The sequence below is a fragment of the Candoia aspera genome, chromosome 8 (assembly GCF_035149785.1).
Source record: "Candoia aspera isolate rCanAsp1 chromosome 8, rCanAsp1.hap2, whole genome shotgun sequence".
NCBI classification, from domain to species: Eukaryota; Metazoa; Chordata; class Lepidosauria; order Squamata; family Boidae; genus Candoia; species Candoia aspera.
Genome location: NC_086160.1, coordinates 50,449,577 through 50,475,813, shown reverse-complemented (window position 1 = coordinate 50,475,813; position 26,237 = coordinate 50,449,577). Strand labels below are relative to the sequence as shown.

The window sequence follows — 26,237 nt, the reverse complement described above, 5'->3', positions numbered from 1 at the left end:
CTAAGAACCGTAATTGGGTTAAGTAACAGACAAAACAGTCATGGAAAACCAGAGTATTTTTAGAATAAACTGCAGGTGCTTCTTTGTGTGGAATCTTGGCTCTCTGAATCCTTGACTTTCTTCATACTTCACAGAACAGGAGCTACTCCATTACTAGGTAATTTCAATTTCCAGGTGATGGAAAACTTTTAGGGAAGCAAATCTACCTTTAAAAAATCAACAGGTGCTTGAAAATGTTTAGGATATGTACAAGATATGCTAAAGGGTAGATAAACAGAAGTTGCAGAATTGTTCATAGATGCTGATACTTAAGTTCTATATGCACTCTCTGCAATTATGTTACATTTGGATACATGGCAAGTCTTTCCCCTCATCAGACACAAGTACTTCCCTTCATACTTGTTTTTAAATGTGACCCAAACATTCTGGAAGCCAGAATGAGGCCTTTAATCTGCGCTAAGGAGTGTCACCTTCTATATTGTTGAAATATGTCAAAAGGTATTCAACCAGTTTGTGTCAATTAACCTTAACCCATGCACTGACTGTAGTTCAGAAAAATGATTCTTTGGCTGTCTACCTGCCAGAGGTGTGCATGAAACTCCTGCATCTTCTTTATGGCCACAGTTGTGTTCTTGCCAGGAACTCTTTAGACACTGTTCTATAGACAACTCATTTCCTGTACAGCGTACTTCATCCAGTTGCACAGGACCCGAGCCTTCTCCAAAATAAGCCTGGCTCCATGCCTTGGCCACTCCACTGTCCAAACATAATAAACAGGATAACTGATGGCACGACAGGCACTCTCTGCAATTTAGCTATGTAAATGATCTGTACTACTTGTGCAAATCCCATCATCCAAAATGATATTGACTAAGACCATACATACATCAATGAACAGACATCGTACTGATTTTCTACAGCTCCTCAAGTAAATATATTTCTTTTGAGAAATTACAATGTACAGTCATTAAACTAGAAAAACTAGTTTGGAACAGAGAAATACAAATGTATTTATTTTTCAAATTTTTGCTACCACCCATCTCCCCTCCAAGAGGGACTCTGTGTGGTTTACAACACATTAATCAATTAAACATTAAAAACAGTAATCATAAATAATACAGAAAATATAGTACAATACAATAGAAAATAAAAATCCAGATGGCTATAAAAGATCGTAACTATGAGGGGAGCACTGCACAAGAGATCTGCAAAAAATAACCCGAAAACGAACGCCAAGAGATAATATAAACATATGAAGAGGAAGGAGGGAAGTGAAATTTGAAGCAAGAGCCCATTTTGTATACAGAAAGCCAGAGAGTTATAACATATACAGTTGAAAAATCCAATCTTAAAGTGATTTATGCATCATGGTTTATTTTCAACATGTTTTCCCAAGATAAATCTGTGTCCTTCATGACTAATAAAACTATACTTTAAAAACAAAAGTCTGTATCTTTGTCTGCAGCAGGATGAAATTATAACTAAATCTTATAATCAGGATGGCTGCCAGCTATGAGGGACTTTGCTAGATGGAAGAATCTGAACCAGCAAAACAGAGATAAATTACAGAGTTCAGTGAGAAAGGAATGTTTTTCCTATGATAGTTACCTATAAATAATAATATTTAAAAGCCTCTTGACGATTGACCAAGAAGAAATGATAGAAGCACGGACTACTGTTTTGGGGGAGAATTTCTTTAAAAAAATCAATCTATCAAACACCCACAAGAGTCTCTTTCCTTAACAGAATATTTGTCTTTTTTTGTCCCCTGAGATATCATCAGGAATGAGTAGCCTTTTTCAGCAAAGAGATGAATTGGCATCCAGGCACGCATATCAGGGACATATCCCAGCAGTGAACCCTGCGGGCATTCAACCCCTTGAGTGTCGTCCAGGTATATACTTATCGGTTCTGCAGGCAGTCGACTGCATTTTCATGCTACAGGTGACATTCCAGCCCAGAACCTGAAAGGCAGAATCATCTTCCCATGAACCTTTCCCCTCTGCCCCTGTGCTCAGCAATTCATTCAACTTATTAAAATTTCAGCTTAGCAGAGGAAAAGTGAGCCTAAAGATGAAGGAGGTGGGCTGGATTTGGTTTGCAGAAGGTGATTCCTCGTGCTTGTTCTGTTTCCCATTTGTGTTAGCTGCAAATCCCCACCCACAATACAACACCAGCCAACTCCTATTGCCATCTACCTGGTTTTAAATATGACCATGGAAAATGGAGCTATCAGCTAAACTTGCTGGAACTGTAACTGGTTCTATGCATATAGTTAATGCATGCTTTTAAAAGCTGCAAATAGCTGTTGAGGCTGGGGGTTAATAATCATCAGAAGAGTGGCAGGTAGAGAGTAAAGCATACTGTAACTCCTCCCTCTCTTGTGCCCTGATTATAATTGTTCTCCTAAAGCTGCTATTTATAATAGCCAGGAAGCTCCCATTGACACCATTGTTATCTTTTCAATGCAAAGAGCAATCCAGTGAGTCTCGCTTTCCTCAAGACTAAGGCTACCATAACAGGACTGCAAAAATCCAGAGAGAGACACTAAATGGCAGCAAAGAGACACAAAATACCCTAATTCTTTGCTGCTGTCTACTAGTGGCTTGGATTTCTATGACCCAGCCCTATTCATCACTGAAGCTATTAAGGGAGGGATTAAATTCTTTTCCATACATACTGAGATTCCCAAAAGCATGCTTATGCATTAAATGATTATATATTAAATGCAAATACATGTTTAATGCTGTATAAATTTTTGCTCTATCTGTGTTCTTTGTTTTTTTAAAAAGAACTTTATTGATTTTCAAAGTATAGCTAAAATACAAAATATAGAGTATAGATAAGACAGCGTAACAAACTAAACAAAAAAGAGAAACTATAAAAGTGCAGAATGAGATAGAAAGCAGAAAAAGAAAGTGACTTCCGACCTTCTCCAATACAGATATAAATGCATTTTATACAGATATAATTTCTTACCATTAGTTAAACCTTAGTAACCTTAGTAATTCTTAGCCCCTATAATCACACATTCTTTAACTTGCTCATTTTCTAAATTCATTTGTAACAGCATCATCTTTGTAATAACATGTTCATCATTTATACAGAGTTCTGTTTCAAATTGAGTTGTTTCGTTAACAAATTTAATGAAATAATTTAATGAATTATTTTTGCCCACTTTAAAACATTCTGACAATTGTACATATCTAAACCAATGACATGTAAAACCTTCCAACTCTAACTGTTCCCTTGTTTTAAGTTTAGGTTCACCCTCTTCAAAGTTTAATGAAACTTTGTAATTTAACCAGCTTGTTTTCCCCTATGTTCTTTGAACTAGTTACCAAGAATGATTCTTGGGTGCTTGGAAGAGGTTATTATATATCAGGGATTGGTATTTAAGACTAGAAGCGCCTCTCCATTTATTTTTTTTAATTTCTAATTTATAGACTTTTCTAAAATACTTCATAATGTTAACATAATCACATCACTGAACTTTTAAGAAAGCACAATTAATAATAAATATAACATTTAAAAAAATGTTTATTTTTTAAGAACTATGTTCTTAATCCCTTGATAATCCTTTTATTCATTACTCAGTAAGTAAAAGAGGAACACACCAAAAATGGCAAGAAAATAGATTGGTTTGTGAAAGAGTATATTATACTGCAAGGAATTATGCTAAAAGATCTCTGATTTCTATATTTAGGCTTATTGAGAATGCATCTTAAATGCCTAAAGGTTAGGATTTCAAATAAGAGAAGTCTTTAAGGAAATAATATTCAATTACATAAGCAGTATTCTGTCTTTGAGAATCCTGGGAAGCATATTGCATAGAAAATTAATTAATTAATTTCATTCTTTATTTTTAGTTTAAGAACAGTGTTAGAGTGTGTGTGTGTGTATGCATGTGTGTGTGTGTGTGTGTATGCATGCCTACACATAAAACAAATATAATAGTTTTGTAACTTCTGGCCTATATTCTACTAGTCACTAGGGGTTCCCCAAGGCCTGACAAATATTTCAAGGGTTCCTCCAGGGTCAAATGTTTGAGAAAGGCTGTTCTAGAGAGATCCTTTCACAGCATAGAAACCACTCCTGGCCCTATCCAATATTTGGAATAATATGCTGAGCAGAAAATTAAAAAGGAGGATTTAGAAAAGAGATTCAGAAACTCCACTGAGTAAAGAGAAGCTCGTAGCTTAGTCTTTGACGCTCTGTTTGGACATAAGAAGCTTCGGCTGAAGTCTACTGTATTAAGAAGTCTGAAATACAGTAGACTCTCAGTCAACCGGCACCTATGGGGATTGGCAGATGCTGGATAAACGTAGTTTCTGGTTGCTTGAGAGTTACTATTAAACCCTAATACCCACTAGATGACAGCAGAGAGATACAGATTTTTTGCCCCTTGCTTGGGAGTGCCATTTTTTTTCTGGTTTGATTTTTGTGCCAGTTGCATGAGAGTGCCAGTTGCTTGAGTTCTGGTTAACCGAGAGTCTACTGAACTTAGCTTTTGTTCCCATGAAATATGAATTTATAAATGCAAGGAGTAGCAGCATATATATTTTGAATGCACACATATTAAGATTACTGCAAAGGAAGAACCTAGATAAATTTAGTTAAAAACTAACCTCTGGGCATCCATTCTTCAATCAGTGTTTTCTTTTTAATATTATATGCACGTCTATTTCCAATAGATCCAAAGCAGTAACTGTATATCCTCTCCTTTGTAATGGTACTTTATTTTTTGTTTGTTCTTAACTTGTTCATGGCCAGCTAGCTGAATACTTTAGAGAGCCAGTTTGGTGCAGTGTTAAGGCACCAGCCTAGAAAGTGGGAGACCGTGAGTTCTATTCCTGCCTGAGGCACAAAGCCAGCTGGGTGACCTTAGGCCAGCCACTCTATCTCAGTCCTAGGAAAGAGGCACTGGCAAACCACTTTTAAAAGGTGGTTTCTTGCCAAGAGAACTGCAGGACTTCTCCAGGCAATCACCAACAGTCAAGATTGATTCAAAGCACCTCTCCCAAAAATCTGAGTATTTATACCTTTCATCTGGCAGGCCTAGAAAGCAGCTTTCACTAAAAACAATGGAAGAGTCAAAGCAAACTGACTTAAGCCTGTTTATCTTATCTTGTTCATTACCAATACTTGATGTTAGTACAGAGAATCCACAACCATCACCAGACAGAAGAGAAAGAAAAAATTACATTACATTCTCCAACCGTTTTGAGAAATAATGAAAGTAACAAGAACTACCTTTCTAGTGAGGCCTGCTGGTATCTGTTTTCCTATTGGGGGGGAGGGGAGGGGAGGGGAGGGAATTTTATTTTTTGAAGCTTGCCACAAATCTTTTAAAACTGTTCAAATTTACTATATGTATTTTTATGTTAATGCCACTAGTATTTCCTATATGAAGACAATACTATTTACTATTTATCATGAATTGATTTGTTTTAGTTAAATCTTAAGTTGGTTACCTTTGACACTGGTATTTTCACCCTTCAACTGCTGGCTTGCAAAGTCCACGTACAAACACAGATTAAACCATCTAAGTAACACTGTCAAGTCTTCATAGTCTACATTTAACTAGACAGGTTGGGCAAGAGTCATGAGGTAAGGCAGACATCTACAAAAATTTATTCAGATTGCTAGCTAAAAAGTTTGAATTAACTCATCCAAGAAAAAATAAAACAAGCAAGAAATAATAGATGTTTAACAGTTTAGGATCTATAAAATCTGTGATGAAATAAATCTCAGTAACTTTATCCATTAGGGGCATCCCAAGTACCTGATTGGTAAAAAGATGATTTCCCTTGACCGCAATAATTAGTGTTAACTGAATTGGGCATATATTAGCTGATAAGAATAGAAGAAACTGTTGAAAATAAAGGAATGGACAAGAGGAGCAATGTACGTATGTGCATAATTGAATTTAGCTGCTGCCTGACTCCAAACTGATACATCTGCTGAAAGGATTACCTTGAAGTTCAACCTTGCTTGAAATCTTGCTGAGTAAGATTAATCCTTTCCGAAGGGCATAAACAGAGCTGTGCTTTTTTCCTTTCCTTACCAACTACCTCTTGCTCTTCACCCATTTTGTTGTTGTTTCTGCTGCAAGAAGGAAGGTGTGAATGTGTACCTTTGTATATACATGTATTTGTGTGTGTGTGTGTGTGTGTGTAGAGTTGGAATAAGAACTCAGGATGACTCTATAATGTAACCCTGATAAATAACTTGCACTTATTTATATAAGTATAGTATTACACATACGTTTATTTCTATTTCCTTTATTGTGTATCTCTAATAGCATACTTACTGTAGGAATGGAATTTCTGTACCAGCCTGTGCCTGATAATGACTAATTGGTTGAAGAGTTCATGGCTTGAGAGGAGGAATGATTCAAGGATATATTCTACCACGCCTCTCTATCTCCCCCTTCATCCACAGTAAATGCAGGGCCAGCTCGTGGAATAACAGATCCAAGCTACTGTGTTTTATTATTTTAAACGTATTGAAACTAACAAATATAGTAACAAAATGCTGAAAACATTTATGTACCCTTCTCAAGAAAAAAAAGGATGCTTTTTGTTTCTGTTTTGGTGAAGCCAGTTTATCTGATAGAGTGATTGGTAAGAGTTAAAATTTGAAATATTGAGAAACAATGCTCCAAAATTTTCATGGAGTTTTATCTTTTAAAGTAGTGTTATTGGTTTTCAGAACTGATTACCTCTATTCTATGAAGGACAACAAGCATTCTAATTTTCTTAAACATCTTAGGTGCTTTTAGTTTTACAAGTGAAAATAACGTATCTAGAACAAACTAACCCAAAGCCAAGCTGCCTGCAGACTACCTCAGCATCAGCATCATCCCACTGATCATCACAGATGGTTCCCCATTGGCCAGCATGATACACTTCAACTCTTCCTTCATAAGTACTGCTTCCATCCACCAGCCGGACTGGAATAAAATCAGAGGCTGAATATAAAAATATGAAGAGAAAAATAAAGTTTCCACTACCAAAGAATGGAACAAAATAGAAATAAAAGAATGTTATTAATTTCCTAGTAACATTTGAGCCTAGCTTTTCTTAATCTAACAACTGTTTTTGCAATGACCGTAATTCCTGGCCAGTATTGATCACTTCTTAAATAAGATTGTCTTGTCCAGACAAGTTTATCTAGCTGTGTTCAATACCGGCCAGGAAGTAGGGTGATTCCCCCTCCAGATGGGTTGAGACTGTGATGTATAAGATTCCCAGTTGCCATGGCCAATGACAATCCCAACAAATTGAGAGGAAACGGTTGTGAGTAGGTAAGAACAACATAATCTGAGCAGTTACAGGTGTCCAACATGCTACAACATGTTGCTTTCTTTGCTATAATGGTGCTAACAAAGATGGCGTATGAGCAGTATAATTCATATTACTAAATAAAATTGTACTTGAGTGCCTTCCAAATATGCATCTATCAGACTTAAATGTTGCCCATGAGAGTTAAGTCCTATAGCTTCAGGACAGAAATTTAGCTGGAAAAAGAAAAACTAGATTCTCCATATGAACTTGATTAATGAGATGGAAGAAACATCACCTGTACTGTTATAATTTTGTTAATTAAGAATGCAAGAATGTTGTTTTTCACAGTGGCTTCATAACTGCAATTATTCACATTGTATTTTCTTGATAAAAAAAGGAAATTTCCTCCACAACAACACAGGATAAGAAAGGATTTGTTGAATAAGCATGGGAGAAATGAATCTTAAAAATAAAATGGATGCAGCACTAAAATTACAACTCAGCTTTGAGGATCTCTAGATTTGGGATGCAGGCTTTCAAAAAGGAAAAAGTACAGAAATTGGCAACCAGAGCAATGTAAGAGTTAGAGTACTTTCCTTGTAGTGAAAACTCCAAATGTCTGACGATTTTACTCTCATAAGAAAGGCAAGGCAAAATTAAGTTATAATGTTTTATAAAACTATACATGGCATATCACTTAATGAAAGTAATGAAAACAAAATTGTTTCCAGGATAAAGTATTTCTTTAACAATGCTTATCTGAGGGATAATTATTCCAAATAGCTCAGTAAATAATTTACAGTAACTTCCCATCCTATATAAAATGCAGGTTTTTATATTTATTTGGCAAAGACATGCACAAGCCATATTTTTGGTTGAACAAAGAGAGAGAAGAATATTTTTGAGATGGAAATATCAAGGGACAGGTACTACAAGGTCTCTGTGCTTCCTGTTTCAACTGGGAACAAAGCAGCCATGACTCTTCATACAGACCTTCTGTAGTTTTGGTTACTCTGATTATTCCAAGCTTGAGTATTACAGACACTGGATTTCAGTTGTTTCATTTTCATTTTAACTTCCATTTATATTTCCACTTTAATTCTTTGCAAGAGGGAAAAGTTTAGGAATTCATTAGTAACACTGCCATGTCCCAAACTATCTTCATGCAATTTCCTTCCCGCACATGTAGGCAGCCATAATCTTTAAATGGGATACAGTTATAATATGGTGAAATTCATTGCTAGCTCCATGTGAGAACAAGCAAGATATTAAGATGGCTAACAGGTAGGGAAAAATGACTGCATAATCCAGGCTATTGGGCTTTTTGCATATCTCACTCTAGCCCTCCTCAAATGACCTTTTAAATCCACTCTCATCAAGGAGCCCTCTCAAAAAGAACAATGAAGCCCTTTTGAGAGAGAGAGAGAGAGAGAGAGAGAGAGAGATCGCCTCAGTTGGAAATAACATTTCTTGCATTAGGTTTTTCCTGTTCCAAATATATTGGAAGATGGAGCAATGTTAAAAAGAGGCTTTGTATCACCATTTGATAAAAAAGAAAAAGAACAACCACAGCCATAACATTTCTAATCTCTGTGCAGTTCCTATACAAAAATACGTTTAAGCATGAGAGTATTAAAAACTCCAACTGGATGTTTTAAACATTAACAATCAACTGGAAGACAAAACAAGCTTCGTTTGGGAGTTAGGAAGAAACATGGCATGCACTTTTGCAAAAGGTAACAAATTGTTACACCAGCATGTATTTTTGGCCCAAGCAAGTGTATATACATACATACCATATGGCATGCCTTTACTATCAAGGCATCATTCTCAAAGGATAGGCGTGCCTTTCTAAGCAGCTGCTCAGGGAAACACGATCTCATACTTCAATCAGCTTCACAAGAATTCCACCTTCCACTGAGTAACAGCGCTGAATTCAGAATTCAGTTGGAAATCCTACTTCTTTGTAAGCTCTACGCTTTGTTTCCAAGAGATCATACAGAATTCTGATTTGAACTGCTTTTCTTTAGACATCAAAAAAGAAAGATCTGCGCTAATCACAATTTTTGTTTTTATTAGAAAAATTCACAGATATTTAAGGAGGCTCATTGTGATCAACAATGATTCACTGCACCCAAGCAATGGTCAACTAGTGAGACATTTTTTCCCTAATATGCCATGATAAACTTGTAGGAAAAGAATGCAGACAATCAAATATGAAGATGGACAATCAGATTCTTGACAGATTAGTGGGAAACACCAATGTCTGCCCAACAGAAAGAGGAGTTCCTCAATAATAATAATACAGTCTACATAATTCTCCAGATGGGGAAAAACATTAGAAGTAAATAGCACACAAAACATAAAACCAATTATTGTTTAATAGAGTGGGCACTTAAAATCAAACTGAATACTGAAGTGTAAAAATGACTGAAAGAGGAAGACTATCTTGCATTCCATAAATAAGACCACTCCCAAAGAAGGTTTACTTCTAATTCCTTGAAATAAAACCTTCTGCACAAATCCAATGGGAAGTCCTCAAAAGCAACGTGAAGGAGGAATGTCAGGTAGCAGGTAATTTTTTTTTGAGGAGCAAAGGAAGATATGAGGCAAGTTACTGTAATTGTCATCTTCAGGCTCTGGGAAGGCAATTCATAGACAGGGTAAGGATTCTGTATTATTCTCTTTTTGATCCCCAAATCACTGTTTATATCACTGTAACAGAATTGCATTTCAGCATGGAGTGCCTACTATGGTATTATTCAGAATGCACTTGCATTAGACTTTCCCAGCCTTTGCATTCCCCAAAATTACATAAATATTAATCCCAACATGTCTGGAGGGCACCATGCTCAAGAAGGCTGACTTAATCATTTTACTACCAATAGTTTTCTGCTATGTAATCATCTTGGATGAAACTGCTGTTTATATGGTGCAAAACCAAATGATACATAATTATTTGTTTGTTTGTTTTTACCATGGGAAAAGCTACACGTGACAGCAGCTGCCATATTCTGGGGACACGTTCCACCCTGCCAAATAGTTCTTTCACATAGCAGGATGTTTTCTTCATCACCATGGCAATGCACATTGCTCCAGTGTACAGGAATAAGGCCCAGTCCAGAAAATAGGGTGTGCTTTGCTGTGCCCCTCTCTCTACGGAAAGAACAACAAATACAGACAGTTAAGAAGAAAACCAAGATAATTACAAACTCTTTGTTAGTATTTTATTCCATGCCAAATATCATATGTGTCATCACTGCTGTTTTGTTCTGAGCCACAAAATTACAGAGAAACATGAAGTAGCTATGGGCCTAAAGCAAACCAAAGTCCATGATCAAAGTACAAGTAAATTGTTTTCAGTATTTCACCAAACAGCAATTTCTCCAAATGAGCTCCAAATCTGCTTTTTAAATGGTGGTGGTGAAGATTTCTGTGAATACCATGGACAGCTAAGGAAACAAACAGATGGATCATTGAAGAAATCAACCCAGGGTCCTCACTCAAGGCACAAATGACCAGGCTCAAATTATCCTACTTTGGGCACATTATGTGAAGACCTAGCTCTCTGGAGAAGGCTCTAATGCTGGAAGGAAAGAGAAGAGGGCAACCAGCAGCAAGGTGGATAGACTCAGTTACAGTGGTGATGGGGCACCATTGTAAGAGCTGAAGGACCAGGTTAGGGAGAAAATTTATGTATGTGGTTGCTAAGAATCAACAATAACTTGATGGCACATAATCAATTAATCAGTCAAGCATAAAATCCAATTATATAAATTGAATTGATGTCTGGAAATTCATAATAGACATTATAAAACAATACAGAGTCAGGTCAAGCAAGATCATAACAAGAACAATCTTCGGTTAACAGTATGGTAGTTATATTATGCATTAAATTACTAAGTCAGTGGGCAACACTGAATATTTCTAAAGTAGCCCCAGGTTTTCTGCTGTACTCAGAACTCAGAGCCAAGTTCAAAGAGTTAAAAAAAAATACTCAAGATCCACTGATTGAATGATATCTTGATCCTGCCTCAACCATCTTGGGATCTTAAAATTCTCTTGCCTATATCTCTCAGATAAGCACACAAAGTATACAGGAAAGCTGGCACCATTTTCTTTACTTCCCTATTCTAACGTGTGTAGTATAAGAAAAGAGGCATTTTAGTTATTTAAGAAATATTTCTATACCTCTCCCCACATCACATCTTCAGTTTTCATACTTCACTGAACATGTCAAAAGTATCAGTGTGTATTTACAGATGCTGAAAGCCTCAAAAGTACATAGAACTACAGAACCTGCAAGTAATTGCTTCAGAGACCTATCCTCATAATGTATATACAAGCATCTACCAACTATACCCAGCAGTTGTATAGTTTCCAAAACTTGCTTGCATCTGTATTATACTAGGATAACAGTGTTTATCTTTTCTTGTGCTACATGTTCATATCAGTTTTTAATGTTAAATGATCTACTAAGAATTTAAATTATGTGATCATTCAAAAAGTATGCTAACTAAATATATAAATACAAAAAAAAAATTTTATGTAATAAAATTAATAAATTTGCCACATGGTTTAGGAAGACTTTAGAACATTTGTAAATTAAACTAGCAAGATGGTGTAACAAAACTATTACAGTTTAGGACCACAGTAGCTGAATTTCAGCAACAGGAAGTGCCTTCAGAGAGATTGGATCTGGGCTGAGCCTGGCAAGTATTGACCCATCCCTTTTAAACAACAGCCCTTGAAAAGTCTGAACATATTTTGTTTAATATTTCCTGTGAGATTTCTCGTTCTGTTACACTTCAAAGGTTTCATCGTGTACTTTGGTCTCAGATTTTATTCTTGATCTTAAAGCACTGTACCACCTGATTGAAACAGCCATTCTCTATACAGATAAAGCAGTTACAACATTATTCTACAGATAACTAGTTTAGCTATACCAGACACAACAAGCTCCCACTCAATATTATAACGGAAAAGTTATTCAACAGTGATTGTACTATTCTGCCTTATGTTATCTCTGATTAGGAACAGTAATTAAAATGGGATCTGCATATGAACAAACAGCCATTTCTGTTTACTAAATTACAAGTTTGGGAATCATATCCATGCAGAAAATGGCAAGTGTATATTGCTATGCATCGTACAGAACTGCATATTTAACTTCATGTGTGAGGGCTGAAAAAAAGGTTATACTCTGTTGAAGATTAATTTGTACAGGATTCATGCTACTTCTTATACAGAAATCTGCACATATAGGAAATTTGCCATGCATGCAGGACTGCAGCTTTTCCCTAACCCCCAAGATCTAGATAAGCATTTCAATATAATTGCTTAAAGCATCATCTCATACGTTTTAAAGGGAACTAAAATCAGTGCAGTGTGGACAGAATGAGAGAAAAAAAATATGTGCCAGCATGAAGGATCCAGAAAAAAGCAAGGACATATACAGGGGTCTGAAGATAACTCAAGCATTTGTTTCACCAACAGTTGAACTCCATATATTACCAGTTTCCCAGTGAAATCATTATGGCAGGAGAGTTACAATTTTGTATTTTTTATAGAATAGCCACAGAAATAGTCTGTCTCCTGGATGTCATTGCATCAAGTCAATATATCTTTTTAAGTCAATCAGATCTGGGCTCCAAAAATCTGAACTACCATTTGATGAGAGCAAATAGATGCAGAAAATGTTGACTTCCTACTTTCATCTAGTTAGATATCCCTTTGCCAAGAAGCAAAGTTTGTGACATATATATAAATCTTCAGGATTAAAATTTAAGCAGTTTATTCCCTCCATTACCAAAGAAAAAGAAAAGAAGATACAGACTATAAAGCAAGCTTGGAGTAAAACTCATTATCTTTAGTAGAACTGCACAGGCTGACCCTAACTAAATAATAAATAAATAACACCTGTTCAAATTAACAGTTCTGCTTCTTAAGAAGTACTGTATCACATTTTAACTTTCCTTTGCAACTATGGTATGTAGCATATCATTTGTTAAAGCTACAGTTACAGTTATCTTTAAAGAATTTAAAGCAATCGATGTAATGTTTGTCATTAACTAATCAACTGAGAAGTAAACCATTTATCTAAAATAATAATGCAAGCTATTGTTTCAGGCACTGTAACATAACTTAAGAGAAATTCAGAAGCAACTGCCATTATATTTATGAATGATGTGACAAACTTTCAAAAATAACATTATTTACTCAACGTTAATTTACTTACCCAAGTTCAAGTTGTTTACATATCACTGAAGCATCAGCATTATCCCAACGGTCACTGCAGATTGTTCCCCATATTCCATTTAGATATATTTCAACTGTGCCTTCAAACTCATTTCTACCACCTTTAAGTCTTACTGATCCTGTTTATTTTTTTTAAAAAAGGATAAATTTATTTTTCTTAGACATTATATAATGGTAATATAGTCATTACAAACCATGTACAAAAGATTAATGCTAAGTTTCTTCCATTAGAAAGAAATATCTTCTCTGTGGCATTTGTTGTTTTTAGAGTGATCAGAATGAGGCATGTTGAACCGAAGAATATAAACAATATAAGCCATACCCTTGTTCTAGAGCAGTGTTTCTCAACCTTAGCAACTTTAAGATGTGTGGACTTCAACTCTCAGAATTCCCAGCCAGTCAGCTGGGAAATTCTAGAGTTGAAGTCCACACATCTTAAAGTTGCTAAGGCTGAGAAACACTGCTCTAGAATGGGTTTTTTTATTGTCACTTTTCGATACATTAAGCCACATACCTTTTCTAGTCCTGTAAAATTTGTCATCAGAACTGCTTGATCATAGTGAAGTGAACCAGTTAAGTCCTCAGCTTAACTACACTCTTCCAGTCCATTTCAGAGAAGTACTTTTATAATTTCATTTATAATTTGCATGCCATTGGAATGGTATGTATGACTTTCAGGTATATTTTATAATGCAATCAATCCACTAGAAGTATTTTAATATAACCGCAGTTAACACAGGGCCCAGCCAGGTGTTGGTAATACACGTCAGGTCTGCCCCCTCCTCAGTGATCAGATCACATATAAGGGGGACCTTGTTGTTAACTGACCTGGTGTTCAAGAGCAACAGCCAAAATCCAGGGCCTCCATGGGTCTTCTGTCCAGGGCCTGGGTCTGAGTGCAGAAGGCTGGACACACAAACACTGGGAGTGTCTTCCCCAAAGATGGCCCACCCTCTGACTCCCATGACACCCCCGCCCCATCACCACCTGAATGGAATAGCCTGCCCTAAATCCCCCAGAGCTCCCATTTCTATTCCCCCCCCCATCCTGGCCCTCCGGGTTCCCTGGTTAGAGGTCCCTCCATCCAACCATCCAACAACAGACATACATCAAGCAGTCACAGGGTGGTGGCAAGTTTCCCAGCACTTCATCTCCCACTCTCAGCAGTGTGGGAACCCAACTATCACCTTCACATCTACCACGCCCACTTCAACAGCCTCTCTCACTAGCCAGCAGGTGGCACCCCACCCACTTCTCCTCCTCCTGGACTCTCACTCAAGGAGGGAGGTTCCCCACATACACACCTCATTCACTCTTGGGCTCCCTCCCCATCTCTCATACTAGGGAGGGAGTGTCCCACTCATCACACTGGAGGGACCCAGCAGGGCACTCAGCCCCTCACTCCAAGGGGCTCACTGGCCCACTCAGGTCTTCACTTTGAGGGCTCGTTCTCCCACTCGCCTTGCTTTGGCTCTCCTGCTGCTCTGGGAGACTCCACCCCAGCCTCTGCTGCCCTGAGGGGCTCGTAGGCCACCCGCCCCCAGCTAGTTTATTGCTTCCATTAGCTAGACTAAAGTTCAGGACAGTTTAGCCTAGGGATGGATGGATGGATGGATGGATGGATATATATATACACACATACACACACACACTATATACGCAAGGTTTTTTTAATTTTTTTTGTTAATTAGCAGAACCTTTAAGAAAGGTAAAGCCAGCTGCAGGAAATAGCTCAGAGAACACCAAGGATAATGTCTAAGGGTCCAAACATGCTGACAGGCACAACATTCCCACACCCAGTGAATGCAATTACTTCCTTAAAAGCTCAAAACCTTCATTATAGTCACTTGCATATAAAAATAGCATAACAAAATCCCACACCCAGTGAATGCAATTACTTCCTTAAAAGCTCAAAACCTTCATTATAGTCACTTGCATATAAAAATAGTATAACAAAATCACAATAGACAGTAAAATTAGTAAATGCCTTGTGGAGTAAAAATATTATAGAGCTTTTCCCTATTAGGTTAACCACTATTGAAATATGGTTTCTAGTTTATTGCTCCCATTAGCTAGACTGAAGTTCAGAACAGTTAACCTAGGGATTTCAAATAGTAACAGAGTTTAAGTATCCGTTAGTGGTATTTCTCTCTAGTCTCTGTCTAGTAATTGTTGTGATTAAGATATAATGTACAGGCAGAGAAATACCAACTTCATAAAACCGTTCTTCTTTTCATCTAAACATTTTTTACAAGCCTGTGTATGATTACTTTACCTCTCATCTATTGCCATTAGGTTTAAAGGAATTAGAAAACAATTATACAGTTTACATAACTTTTTCAGTGACTTGTTAAGTATTATACATAACTAGATGCTAGGAGTTTATTTCAAGCAAAACAATGTATTTATTCATGTCTGACCACAAGCAACCACCACTTTACTCAGCTCATGTGAATTTATGGAATTTATGAATTTGTTTAATTCATTCCAACTCTTGGAATGAAGCAAATAAGTGCTTAACAATGGAAGGCCAACATTACTCAAATTATCAGAGTGAACTAGGAAGATGGCTGAAGAGGTTTAGCATTCTCCCTTTTATGATAGTTACAGAATGAACAGATAAAATTGGCTAAAGTTTATGTGAGTTATGGTTTTCATTAAGACCTTCCTATCCTTGGGCCATGATATCATAAATGGTACCAATGGAATTAATTTTTTTCTGCCTGAAACATCAAATATCTCATAGAGAGTATGTTTCATTAGCCTTGTTTTCCTTTGATTCTTAACTAACACCACCTTTTTTTTTCTTTTAAGACCTACACCCATCAATCTAAGGTCACTTGTAACTTTCAGCTCTAGTTTGCTCACAATACACTAATCAGGGGCAGAATGTGTTTCTAGAAGCAGCATGTTCCTATAATCTGAAGATTTTGTTGTTTATTCGTTCATTTGCTTCCGACTCTTCGTGACTTCATGGACCAGCCCATGCCAGAGCTTCCTGTTGGTCGTCAACACCCCCAGCTCCCCCAGGGACGAGTCCGTCACCTCTAGAGTATCATCCATCCATCTTGCCCTTGGTCAGCCCCTCTTCCTTTTGCCTTCCACTCTCCCTAGCATCAGCAATTTCTCCAGGGTGTCCTGTCTTCTCGTTATGTGGCCAAAGTATTTCAGTTTTGCCTTTAATATCATTCCCTCAAGTGAGCAGTCTGGCTTTATTTCCTGGAGGATGGACTGGTTTGATCTTCTTGCAGTCCAAGGCACTCTCAGAATTTTCCTCCAACACCACAGTTCAAAAGCATCGATCTTCCTTCGCTCAGCCTTCCTTATGGTCCAGCTCTCGCAGCCATATGTTACTACAGGGAACACCATTGCTTTAACTATGCAGGCCTTTGTTGTCAGTGTGATGTCTCTGCTCTTAACTATTTTATCGAGATTTGTCATTGCTCTTCTCCCAAGGATCAAGTGTCTTCTGATTTCCTGACTGCAGTCAGCATCTGCAGTAATCTTTGCACCTAGGAATACAAAGCCTTTCACTGCTTCTACATTTTCTCCCTCTATTTGCCAGTTATCAATCAAGCTGGTTGCCATAATCTTGGTTTTTTTGAGGATTAGCTGCAAGCCAGCTTTTGCACTTTCTTCTTTCACCTTCATCATAAGGCTCCTCAGTTCCTCTTCGCTTTCAGCCATCAAAGTGGTATCATCTGCATATCTGAGATTGTTAATGTTTTCTCCAGCGATTTTAACTCCAGCCTTGGATTCCTCAAGCCCAGCATGTTGCATGATGTGTTCTGCTTACAAGTTGAATAGGTAGGGTGACAGTATACAGCCCTGCCGTACTCCTTTCCCAATCTTAAACCAGTCCGTTGTTCCATGGTCTGTTCTTACTGTTCCTACTTGGTCGTTATACAGATTCTTCAGGAGGCATATAAAATGACTTGGTATCCCCATACTGCTAAGAACTTGCCACAATTTGTTATGGTCCACACAGTCAAAGGCTTTAGAATAGTCAATAAAACAGAAATAGATGTTTTTCTGAAACTCCCTGGCTTTTTCCATTATCCAGCGGATATTGGCAATTTGGTCCCTAGTTCCTCTGCCTTTTCTAAACCCAGCTTGTACATCTGGCAATTCTCGCTCCATGAATTGCTGAAGTCTACCTTGCAGGATCTTGAGCATTACCTTACTAGCATGTGAAATGAGTGCCACTGTTCGATATTTTGAACATTTAGTGTTTCCCTTTTTTGGTATGGGGATATAAGTTGATTTTTTCCAATCTGATGGCCATTCTTGTGTTTTCCAAATTTGCTGGCATATAGCATGCATTACCTTGACAGCAATCTTGCAAGATTTTGAACAGTTCAGCTGGGATGCCGTCGTCTCCTGCTGCCTTGTTATTAGCAATGCTTCTTAAGGCCCATTCAACCTCACTCTTCAGGATGTCTGGCTCTAGCGCACTGATCACACCATCAAAGCTATCCCCGATATTGTTATCCTTCCTATACAGGTCTTCTGTATATTCTTGCCACCTTTTCTTGATCTCTTCTTCTTCTGTTAGGTCCTTGCCATCTTTGTTTTTGATCATATCCATTTTTGCCTGGAATTTACCTCCAATGTTTCTAATTTTCTGGAAGAGGTCTCTTGTCCTTCCTATTCTATTGTCTTCTTCCACTTCCGTGCATTGATTGTTTAAAAATAATTCCTTATCTCTTCTGGCTAACCTCTGGAATTTTGCATTTAATTGGGCATATCTCCCCCTCTCGCTGTTGCCTTTTGCTTTCCTCCTTTCTTGGGCTACTTCTAGTGTCTCAGCAGACAGCCATTTTGCCTTCTTGGTTTTCTCTTCCTTTGGGATGTATTTTGTTGCCGCCTCCTGAACAATGTTGCGAACTTCTGTCCATAGTTCTTCCGGGACCCTATCTACTAAGTCCAGTCCCTTAAATCTATTCTTCACCTCCACTGCATATTCTTTAGGAATATTAGTGAGCTCATATCTAGCTGATCTGTGGGTCTTCCCTAATCTCTTTAGTCTGATCCTAAATTGTGCAAGAAGAAGTTCGTGATCAGAAGTACAGTCAGCTCCAGGTCTTGTTTTTACCGACTGTATAGATGTCCGCCACCTTTGGCTGCAAAGGATGTAGTCAATCTGATTTCGGTGTTGTCCATCTGGTGAAGTCCATGTATAAAGCCGTCTCTTAGGTTGTTGGAAGAGAGTGTAAGTTATGCAGAGTGATGTCCTAACAACCAGGAAACACACTGAGACAATGAACTGGTCTCTAATATTTATTGCTAGTACTTAACAGGAATCCTAACAAACTGAAGAAGCATGGGAAAAACCCAGACATACAACCCCCAAGGGTTAAGGCGGTCCCGATCTGTGTCTCTTTGAATGGCTGAACAATTCATCAGTGCTACGCATGCGCTTGACAGTCTGGATGGGAGCCCCCTGCTCGCCATCCTTACTCATGACATGTGAGTTGTCTTGGCAAAATTCTGTCAGCCTATGTCCTGCTTCATTTTGTTCTCCCAGGCCATGCTTACCTGTAATTCCAGGTGTCATTTGACTGCCCACCTTAGCATTCCAGTCTCCTGTGATGAAAATAACATCTCTTTTAGGAGTGTTGTCCAGTAGGTGCTGCAGATCCTCATAGAACTGCTCTACTTCAGCTTCATCAGCATCTGTGGTTGGGGTGTATATTTGGATCACTGTGATGTTAGATGGCTTGCCCTGAATTCGAATTGAGATCATGCTATCATTTTTTGGATTGTATCGAAGCACTGCTTTAGACACTTTACTATTAATTATGAAGGCTACTCCGTTTCTTCTGTGGTCCTCTTGTCCACAGTAGTAGATCTGGTGGTCATTTGATGTGAAGTGGCCCATTCCAGTCCATTTCAGTTCACTGATGCCCAAATTGTCTATCTTTAATCTTGACATCTCACCAATAACCACATCCAATTTGCCCTGGCTCATAGATCTTACATTCCAGGTTCCAATGGTGTGTTGATCCTTCGATCATCGGATTCGCCGTTCACCACCAGCACTGTCGCCTGCTAGCCGTCCTTTCGGCTTTGAGCTAGCTGCGTCATCACATCTGGGGCTAGTTGAACTCATCCTCTGTTCCTCCCCAGTAGCATTTTGACCATCTTCCGACCTGGGGGTCTCATCTTCCGATGGTATACCGACATATCTCTGGTTGTACTGATCCATTTAGTTTTCACGGCAAGAATACTGGGGTGGATTGCCATTACCTTCCCCAGGGATCGCATTTAGTCTGACCTCTCTGTCATGACCTTCCCGTCTTGGGTGGCCCTTCATGGTTTAGCTCATGGCATCATTGAGATGCTCAAGCTCCAGCACCACAACAAGGTAACGATCCTTTGCTGAAGAATCTGAAGATAGACCAATGTTATATTTCCTTTATATAAAACATAGGTAGGCAACATGTAGTCTTTCAGTAGTTACTAGACAACCATTTTCATCATCCATCAATGCTGGCTGTATTGGCTAGTACTAGTGGGATCTGAACAGCCATGCAGACTATTGGAATTTGAAGAAAGATACAAATATTATAATGCTGCAATACAAAGAAATCCAGACTATTTTATTCTAGCCCTTGGGCTTTGTTTACACAATCAAGATTTAGAGGTTATTTCAGGTTATACTTAGATTTAACTGAGTTAGCCAGCTAGTAACTATTCAAACAAGAAATTTCAGAATGCTTTTAACTACACACCCTTCCTAGCTATGTAGATAAAGAATGTAAGCATACTGTATGCAATTGTAGATTCTATGCACAACAGATAATAAGTTGTTCTATTATATCATCCCTTGGTACCATACTGAAAGTTAGATGAATAAAACAGAATCCTTGCCAAAATATGTTAATCCCATTTCATCTGAATTTCACCTCCATTTTATCCTTTTCAAATGTATAAGCAGTTGTGGCAAAATGAGTTTAAAAATATGTAACAATTTTACAACAGTGCTCTTTGGACTTCAAGGGAAAGGGGTACTTTGGACCATGTAGGGGCATGAATTTCACTCTTGTCTGCAACTTCATATACCCAAAATGACTTTCAGCTGTGTAGGACAGCTGCATGTTCCTGAGACAAGGTGCAGCTCCATTAAAGAGTTGCAGGCAGGTGGTACATTCACAGCCACACCTGCTGTGAAGCACCATTCTGCCTTCAAAATCCAAGGCATTGTATGATCCCATTATATTGTAAAACATCACACTCCTATGTGCACAACCGTTCCAAAGCAAAGAAACCATAAGTAATCATACATGATTTACAAACATCAGGATTTCTGTGGGATCAATGGAATTGCTCGATGAAATGCTTATCAAACTAATCACAATTCTTTATTTACCATTCTTTATTTATATTTACAGTATCACTTGTACTTTTTTTTTAATCTGTTCAATCATGTCCAGTTCTTGGAGACAGCCTGGACATGTCCTTGCAGTTTTCTTGGCAGGTTTTTCAGAAGTGGTTTGCTTCCTTCCTAGGGTTGAGAGTGAGTGACTGGCCCAAGGTCACCCAGCTGACTTCATGCCCAAGGCAGAACTAGAACTCACAGTCTCCCAGTTTCTAGCCTGATGCCTTAACCACTACACCAAACTGCCTCTTATCTATACATAAGGGACCATTTAACACTAGCACTTTGTTTTTCTGGTCCACTCATCTCTTCCCAATCTATTTTCATGATGATATTTCTCCTTCAATATTCAATTTTTACCAGACTATTTCTACGACTAATTTACCAGAAGTTACAATTTCTTTGTGCTCAGTGGTGATCATGTCTAACAGTGACATTTCTCATACCAATGGGACTGGTTCAAATCTTTAGCCTCTGTTTTCCAACATTTTGCTGTAGATTCTCTTTTTCTCTTGGACAGAGAAGAAGACATTTGCAAGCAAAAAATGTCTGTGGAAAAGTGAGGGTGACAAGGAGATCTAGATTCTTAGTCATGGAAGCTCACTGAGCAATGTTGGGCCAGTTGTTCAGCCCAGCCTACCTCACTGGATTGTTGTGATTGAAAAGAAAATAACTGAAGAAAAAATTATGTTCCTAGGCAAATACATAGCCATAGAAATCAAATAAATAATGTCACTGTGTCCTGGATGAAAAGATTCATAATAGTAACAACTATAACGATTTTCACTACTTACATATATGAATAGGTAGTTGTGAATGACCACACTATAGTTTTAAACTGGTAATTGCAGTTACCAGGTTTTAAAATAACTACCTGAAACTGCAAAGCTATCTCCCACTTCTCCTACACTTCCACTCTATGTTGCCACTTGCAGCATTATGTTCATATTGTAACCACTAATTATAGAACACATGTGAACTCTGCATACTTATTCCTTAATTACATTATGCATTATAAGCCCATAAAATATTGTGCTATATTTATTAATGTATGCTCACCAAGCAGCAGTCACATTTGAAAAAATACTGATAAAGTGATGGTGCAAAATCAAAAAGAACCCCAGTGAAGATCCTACATAGGTTTAGACAGAGTTTTATTTAAATGGTTAATTTAAAGGCAATTTTTTTTAAAAAAAGTGAAAAACAAAATGAAGAGGAACAAAATGGAGGGAGGGAAAAAACTGAACTAGTAACACACGCTTCTTAGGACAGAAATGTCTGCTACTTCACTTTTGTTTCAACAGATTATTGAAATAAAGAGTTGCTCTGATGTCTTTGTGGAAAGAAAGAAATTGCTACAGAAGTTACTTCAAGTAACCATGCTTCTATATATTGGATTTGCATGTGTCTTTCTGTGGACTGCACCCAAACTTAAACTTGAAATCATCAAGAGCCAATTCATGCAGTATATATTCAGCCTTGCAATAAGAGATCCTTTGGATCAATCCCAATAGAAGCATCCGATGCCTTCTGTTACCTTTTGGAGAAGATCTTGTTACACTTTCCAATGCAAGCTGGAAGAGGAATTCAGACCAGCATAAATGAGATTTATTCTGTTAACACTTAAGTGCCAAGTGTTCTGGATGAGGCAAGATGAGATACCATGTATAGGCAAGAGAAGATGAACAAGAAGAAACTTGCAGCTAATTCTGACCTGTTCTAAGCACTGCTGAAATCACTGATGTTTATTTATGCTGTAGCTATTAATTCCCTCCAGGGTGACAATATCAGAGTTACTGCACATTCATTTCTTCTAAAATGTGGAAGTCCCAAAGCATTACACATATCAACTGTACACTTGTTTTAAATGGCTTCTTCTCAGTGTTAACAGATCATAATTTTGCTGATCAGTGAGACTTCTTTGAAATAATAGTCCATGTAATTTCATTGCTGTATATCATTTTACTGAGCTGGGAATAATATACAGCTTGGGGTAAAGTGCTCTCCACTAATCAATGAACTAGGAGAAAAGTATGACAGCACGAGAGCCAGTTTGGTAATGGTTTGTAATGGTTAAGGCATCAGGCTAGAAACCATTATATGGCCATTAGCCAGATTTACATCAAAATGCATATGCACGCACACTTTTTTTCAAACCTGGTAAAGAATGAAATGGCCATGTTTATTAAAATAAATGAGATGGCACTGAACACAGCTCAACTGACAAAATATAGAGCTGGTCTATTTGAGATGAACTCTAAATACTTGAAGAACTAGCTTTGTATGGCAACAGACCTCCAGTTGACCAAAGTAGCTAAAACCAAACCACTTTCAATCCCTCCTGCTTACTCATCCTCCCTCTGGCATCTTATTGTATTAGAAGCAATAAATAAACAAGCCTCAACAAGCAACAATTTCAGGGTTTGTTGGTACTGTTGCAAGACCAGATGCTGCCAAGAGAGGGATGAGGAAGTAAACTAATAGTCAACTGCTTCTATTGTTCAGAGGATTCTTGATGCATGGAACCTCATACAAAAGCCTCAGTGTGGAATGGGGTCTTAACCAACGAAGTATCGATTAGGACCAAGAAGGCCAGTCTATAGTGTGGATGCCATAAATGACACATATGGGCACAACTGGAGAGATATAACCTTAATCTTGAGCAGAAGGGATCTAACAAATCTGCTTGCCAAAGAAAGAAAGACCTTTGGAGTTCTCCGAAACTATTTCCCCCCCTATCCCAGGCTTTGTAGTTTAAAAAATCTGGTTATGTCTGTGTAGAATCAGCTAACATTCAACTCATCTTCAAGCTGTGAAATTTTAAACAGATGTTCCATCATATACACAATCTTTGGAAGCACTGAGTTCAAGCATGATGCATGCCTCATGGCCTTAGGTAGTTAAATGCTTCCTTTAAGTCTGTCTCCCAAATCTAGTGACTGAATGTAACTGAAGCAACTGGAGGGTGGGGCGAGGGGTGTTGGGTCATACCACAGGGTGTATTACCTTCTTCCACTATGCAGGAACCAACCCAGCTCTGTTCTCTAGTTTGCATCTTGTGGCATGTTCTAAAAGTTCATGATCCAGCAGCCTTTCTGAAGGAAAGCAAGACTGATTCTTACTACTGCCCGGATAGGGAGTTACTTGATACCAAGAGGAAATTTGTATGTGTATCCAAATAATTAAATTGTATAACCTTATTCTGTGAACATTTAGTTTGGAATGTTCCACTGGAACATTATGACTTACTTACAAACCCACAAACATGCACACATACAAGTGGCACTGAAGTATAAAATAGTAAACACAGCAACTAACATACAAAATAGACAAAAATGTTCTGTGTTACTTTATCAAAGCACATGGTATTAGAATACATCACAAGCAAACGCTACCTGTAATGGCCAAGTCAGCATTCAGTACTGCAAACCAGGGACCAATTGGTCAATTCTACAGATATTGCTCAAGTGCCATCTGACATCCCTCACTAATGCCAGTCTGGCTGGGGTACCTGGGATTCGTAGTTAAGCAGTATCTGAGAGGCCATAGCTTTTCCATCCCTGATACACATAATTCATCAGCTAAAAGGACACTTCAGAGTCTATGAACAGAGTTTTGTATTTTTATATATGCTCACCAGCCAACATACACAAGACAGCCAGAGAGATTAAACAGAAACACATTCAAACACATACAGGAAATAGAAGCAAAAATGTTCTACAGTAAAGGAATTACTGGTGGTTTATTATTCCTAAACAGTAAAATGGAAGCACACAAATCAAACAGCCAGTGTCCATCATTCAGTGCAAGCAACTCACCCAAAACAATGCTCTAAACATATCAACAACAATTCATGACTTATACCAGCAGCCAGGGCACAAGCACCAGGAATATATGTTTACTTAAAAAAAAATAGTCTATTAACATTGATCTTATCACTTAGTCCCACCCAAAAGAATTGCCTTCACTGGACATAATTTAAATGGAATAGAGTATTATCAAATGGCTATCCCAATACATTTACTTTAATTTCAACTGTCATTTCATACTGAATGCATTCCTAAAACCATTTAGAAAGAACCAAAACATTTCAATAGTTGTATTCTGTCATTCTTTTTTTATCTTTCTTTACACTCACATCTCAACAGCCAATCCACCAATGCTAAACATGCCTAAAGCATATACACACTCCCCAGATCAACCCACACACCCCCAGCTAAAGGCAATAGGATGTACTCACTCAAGCCACAATGTTTTGTTTAACTAACTTTTGGAAATATTCCTTGCAGATTAAATTATTCCAACCCAAGTGGTCAGCAATGCCTACCTAAGCAACTGTTCTTGCACTATAAAGAGTGCAGGCAAGCATAATTCTGCTCATGATAAGCTCATAATCCTGCAACATTTTACAGATGAAAAGGAGGACATTCCTATGGACTAGCAAACATCTCTGTTCTCACCCCAATGATCACACTGGAGCTTTGAAACATACACACTAGACGGTGCTGAAGGATGCCTTCATTTAATGAATATGTTTGTGTCTGTGTGTTTTCTCTTGCTTCTGTAAAGCAGACTTCTAACTTTATTTCTTGTAAAGACCGCAGAATTAATTGCAAGCGTTAACTTTAGGCGTGCTGACCCGATAGCATAGACCATGCTGCATGCTTTCGAACAAAATGTATTCGGGAAAATGTATTAGGGACAAAGTAGAGAGGGTGTTAAATATCGCTTTACCTTCGGCCGTAGTGTGCCCCTTCAGGGTCCGGACACGCGTGGCAAAAGGCAGTTCCTACACGCGCGTTAATACCCTTCAGTTCCCGGTGAAAATGACAGCTGGCCCGGAGATCCCGTCTCCCTCTCACCTTGTCTGCAGTCACAGTAGCCCCAGTCAACCCTGCCGCGGTTGTTCCTGTAGAAGCACCAGGGCCTGCTCCTGCCGTCTGGGTTCCTGCAGAAGTTGCGCTGCCCGCGCAGCCCTTTGCCCTGCGGCATCCTCTCCAGGAAGGTGGGGACCTCCGCCCAAGGCAAACACCCCGCGCCGAACTCCGTCACGTTGACGAAGCGCCCGCCGCTCCGGGGGCAGCCGCCCCCGCCGGCGGGCTGCTGGGGTTGGAGCGGCGGGGAGCGTGGCTGCGCCGGGGCCGGGCCCCGAAGGGTGGCCGACAAATAAGGCGGGGAAGCGAAGCGGTTGGCCACGGAGCCGCCGGCTTCAGGAAGCGCCCCGACAAGCAGGAGCCCCAGAAAGACGGGGGCGAAAGTCATGCTGCCAGCTGCGAGCGGTTTGCTCCATCGCCCCTCGGCTCCGGAGC

At 38.5% G+C, this 26,237-nt stretch overlaps 1 protein-coding gene across 3 annotated transcripts in view; it reads right to left on the bottom strand.

The window, feature by feature from the left end:
* PRSS12 (serine protease 12) overlaps window positions 1–26,237 on the bottom strand; it is a 59,343-nt gene extending 33,106 nt beyond the window's left edge. The window contains exons 1-5 of one of the 3 annotated variants that reach the window (XM_063310163.1): window positions 25,791–26,237; window positions 13,528–13,666; window positions 10,267–10,445; window positions 6,823–6,973; window positions 578–756 (exon numbers count right to left, since the gene is read on the bottom strand). In XM_063310163.1, coding sequence (XP_063166233.1) covers window positions 578–756; window positions 6,823–6,973; window positions 10,267–10,445; window positions 13,528–13,666; window positions 25,791–26,190 — 1,048 coding nt within the window. In that variant the 5' untranslated portion in view covers window positions 26,191–26,237. The remainder of the gene's footprint in view (window positions 1–577; window positions 757–6,822; window positions 6,974–10,266; window positions 10,446–13,527; window positions 13,667–25,790) is intronic. The other 2 variants (XM_063310162.1, XM_063310160.1) reach the window with 2 other exon arrangements.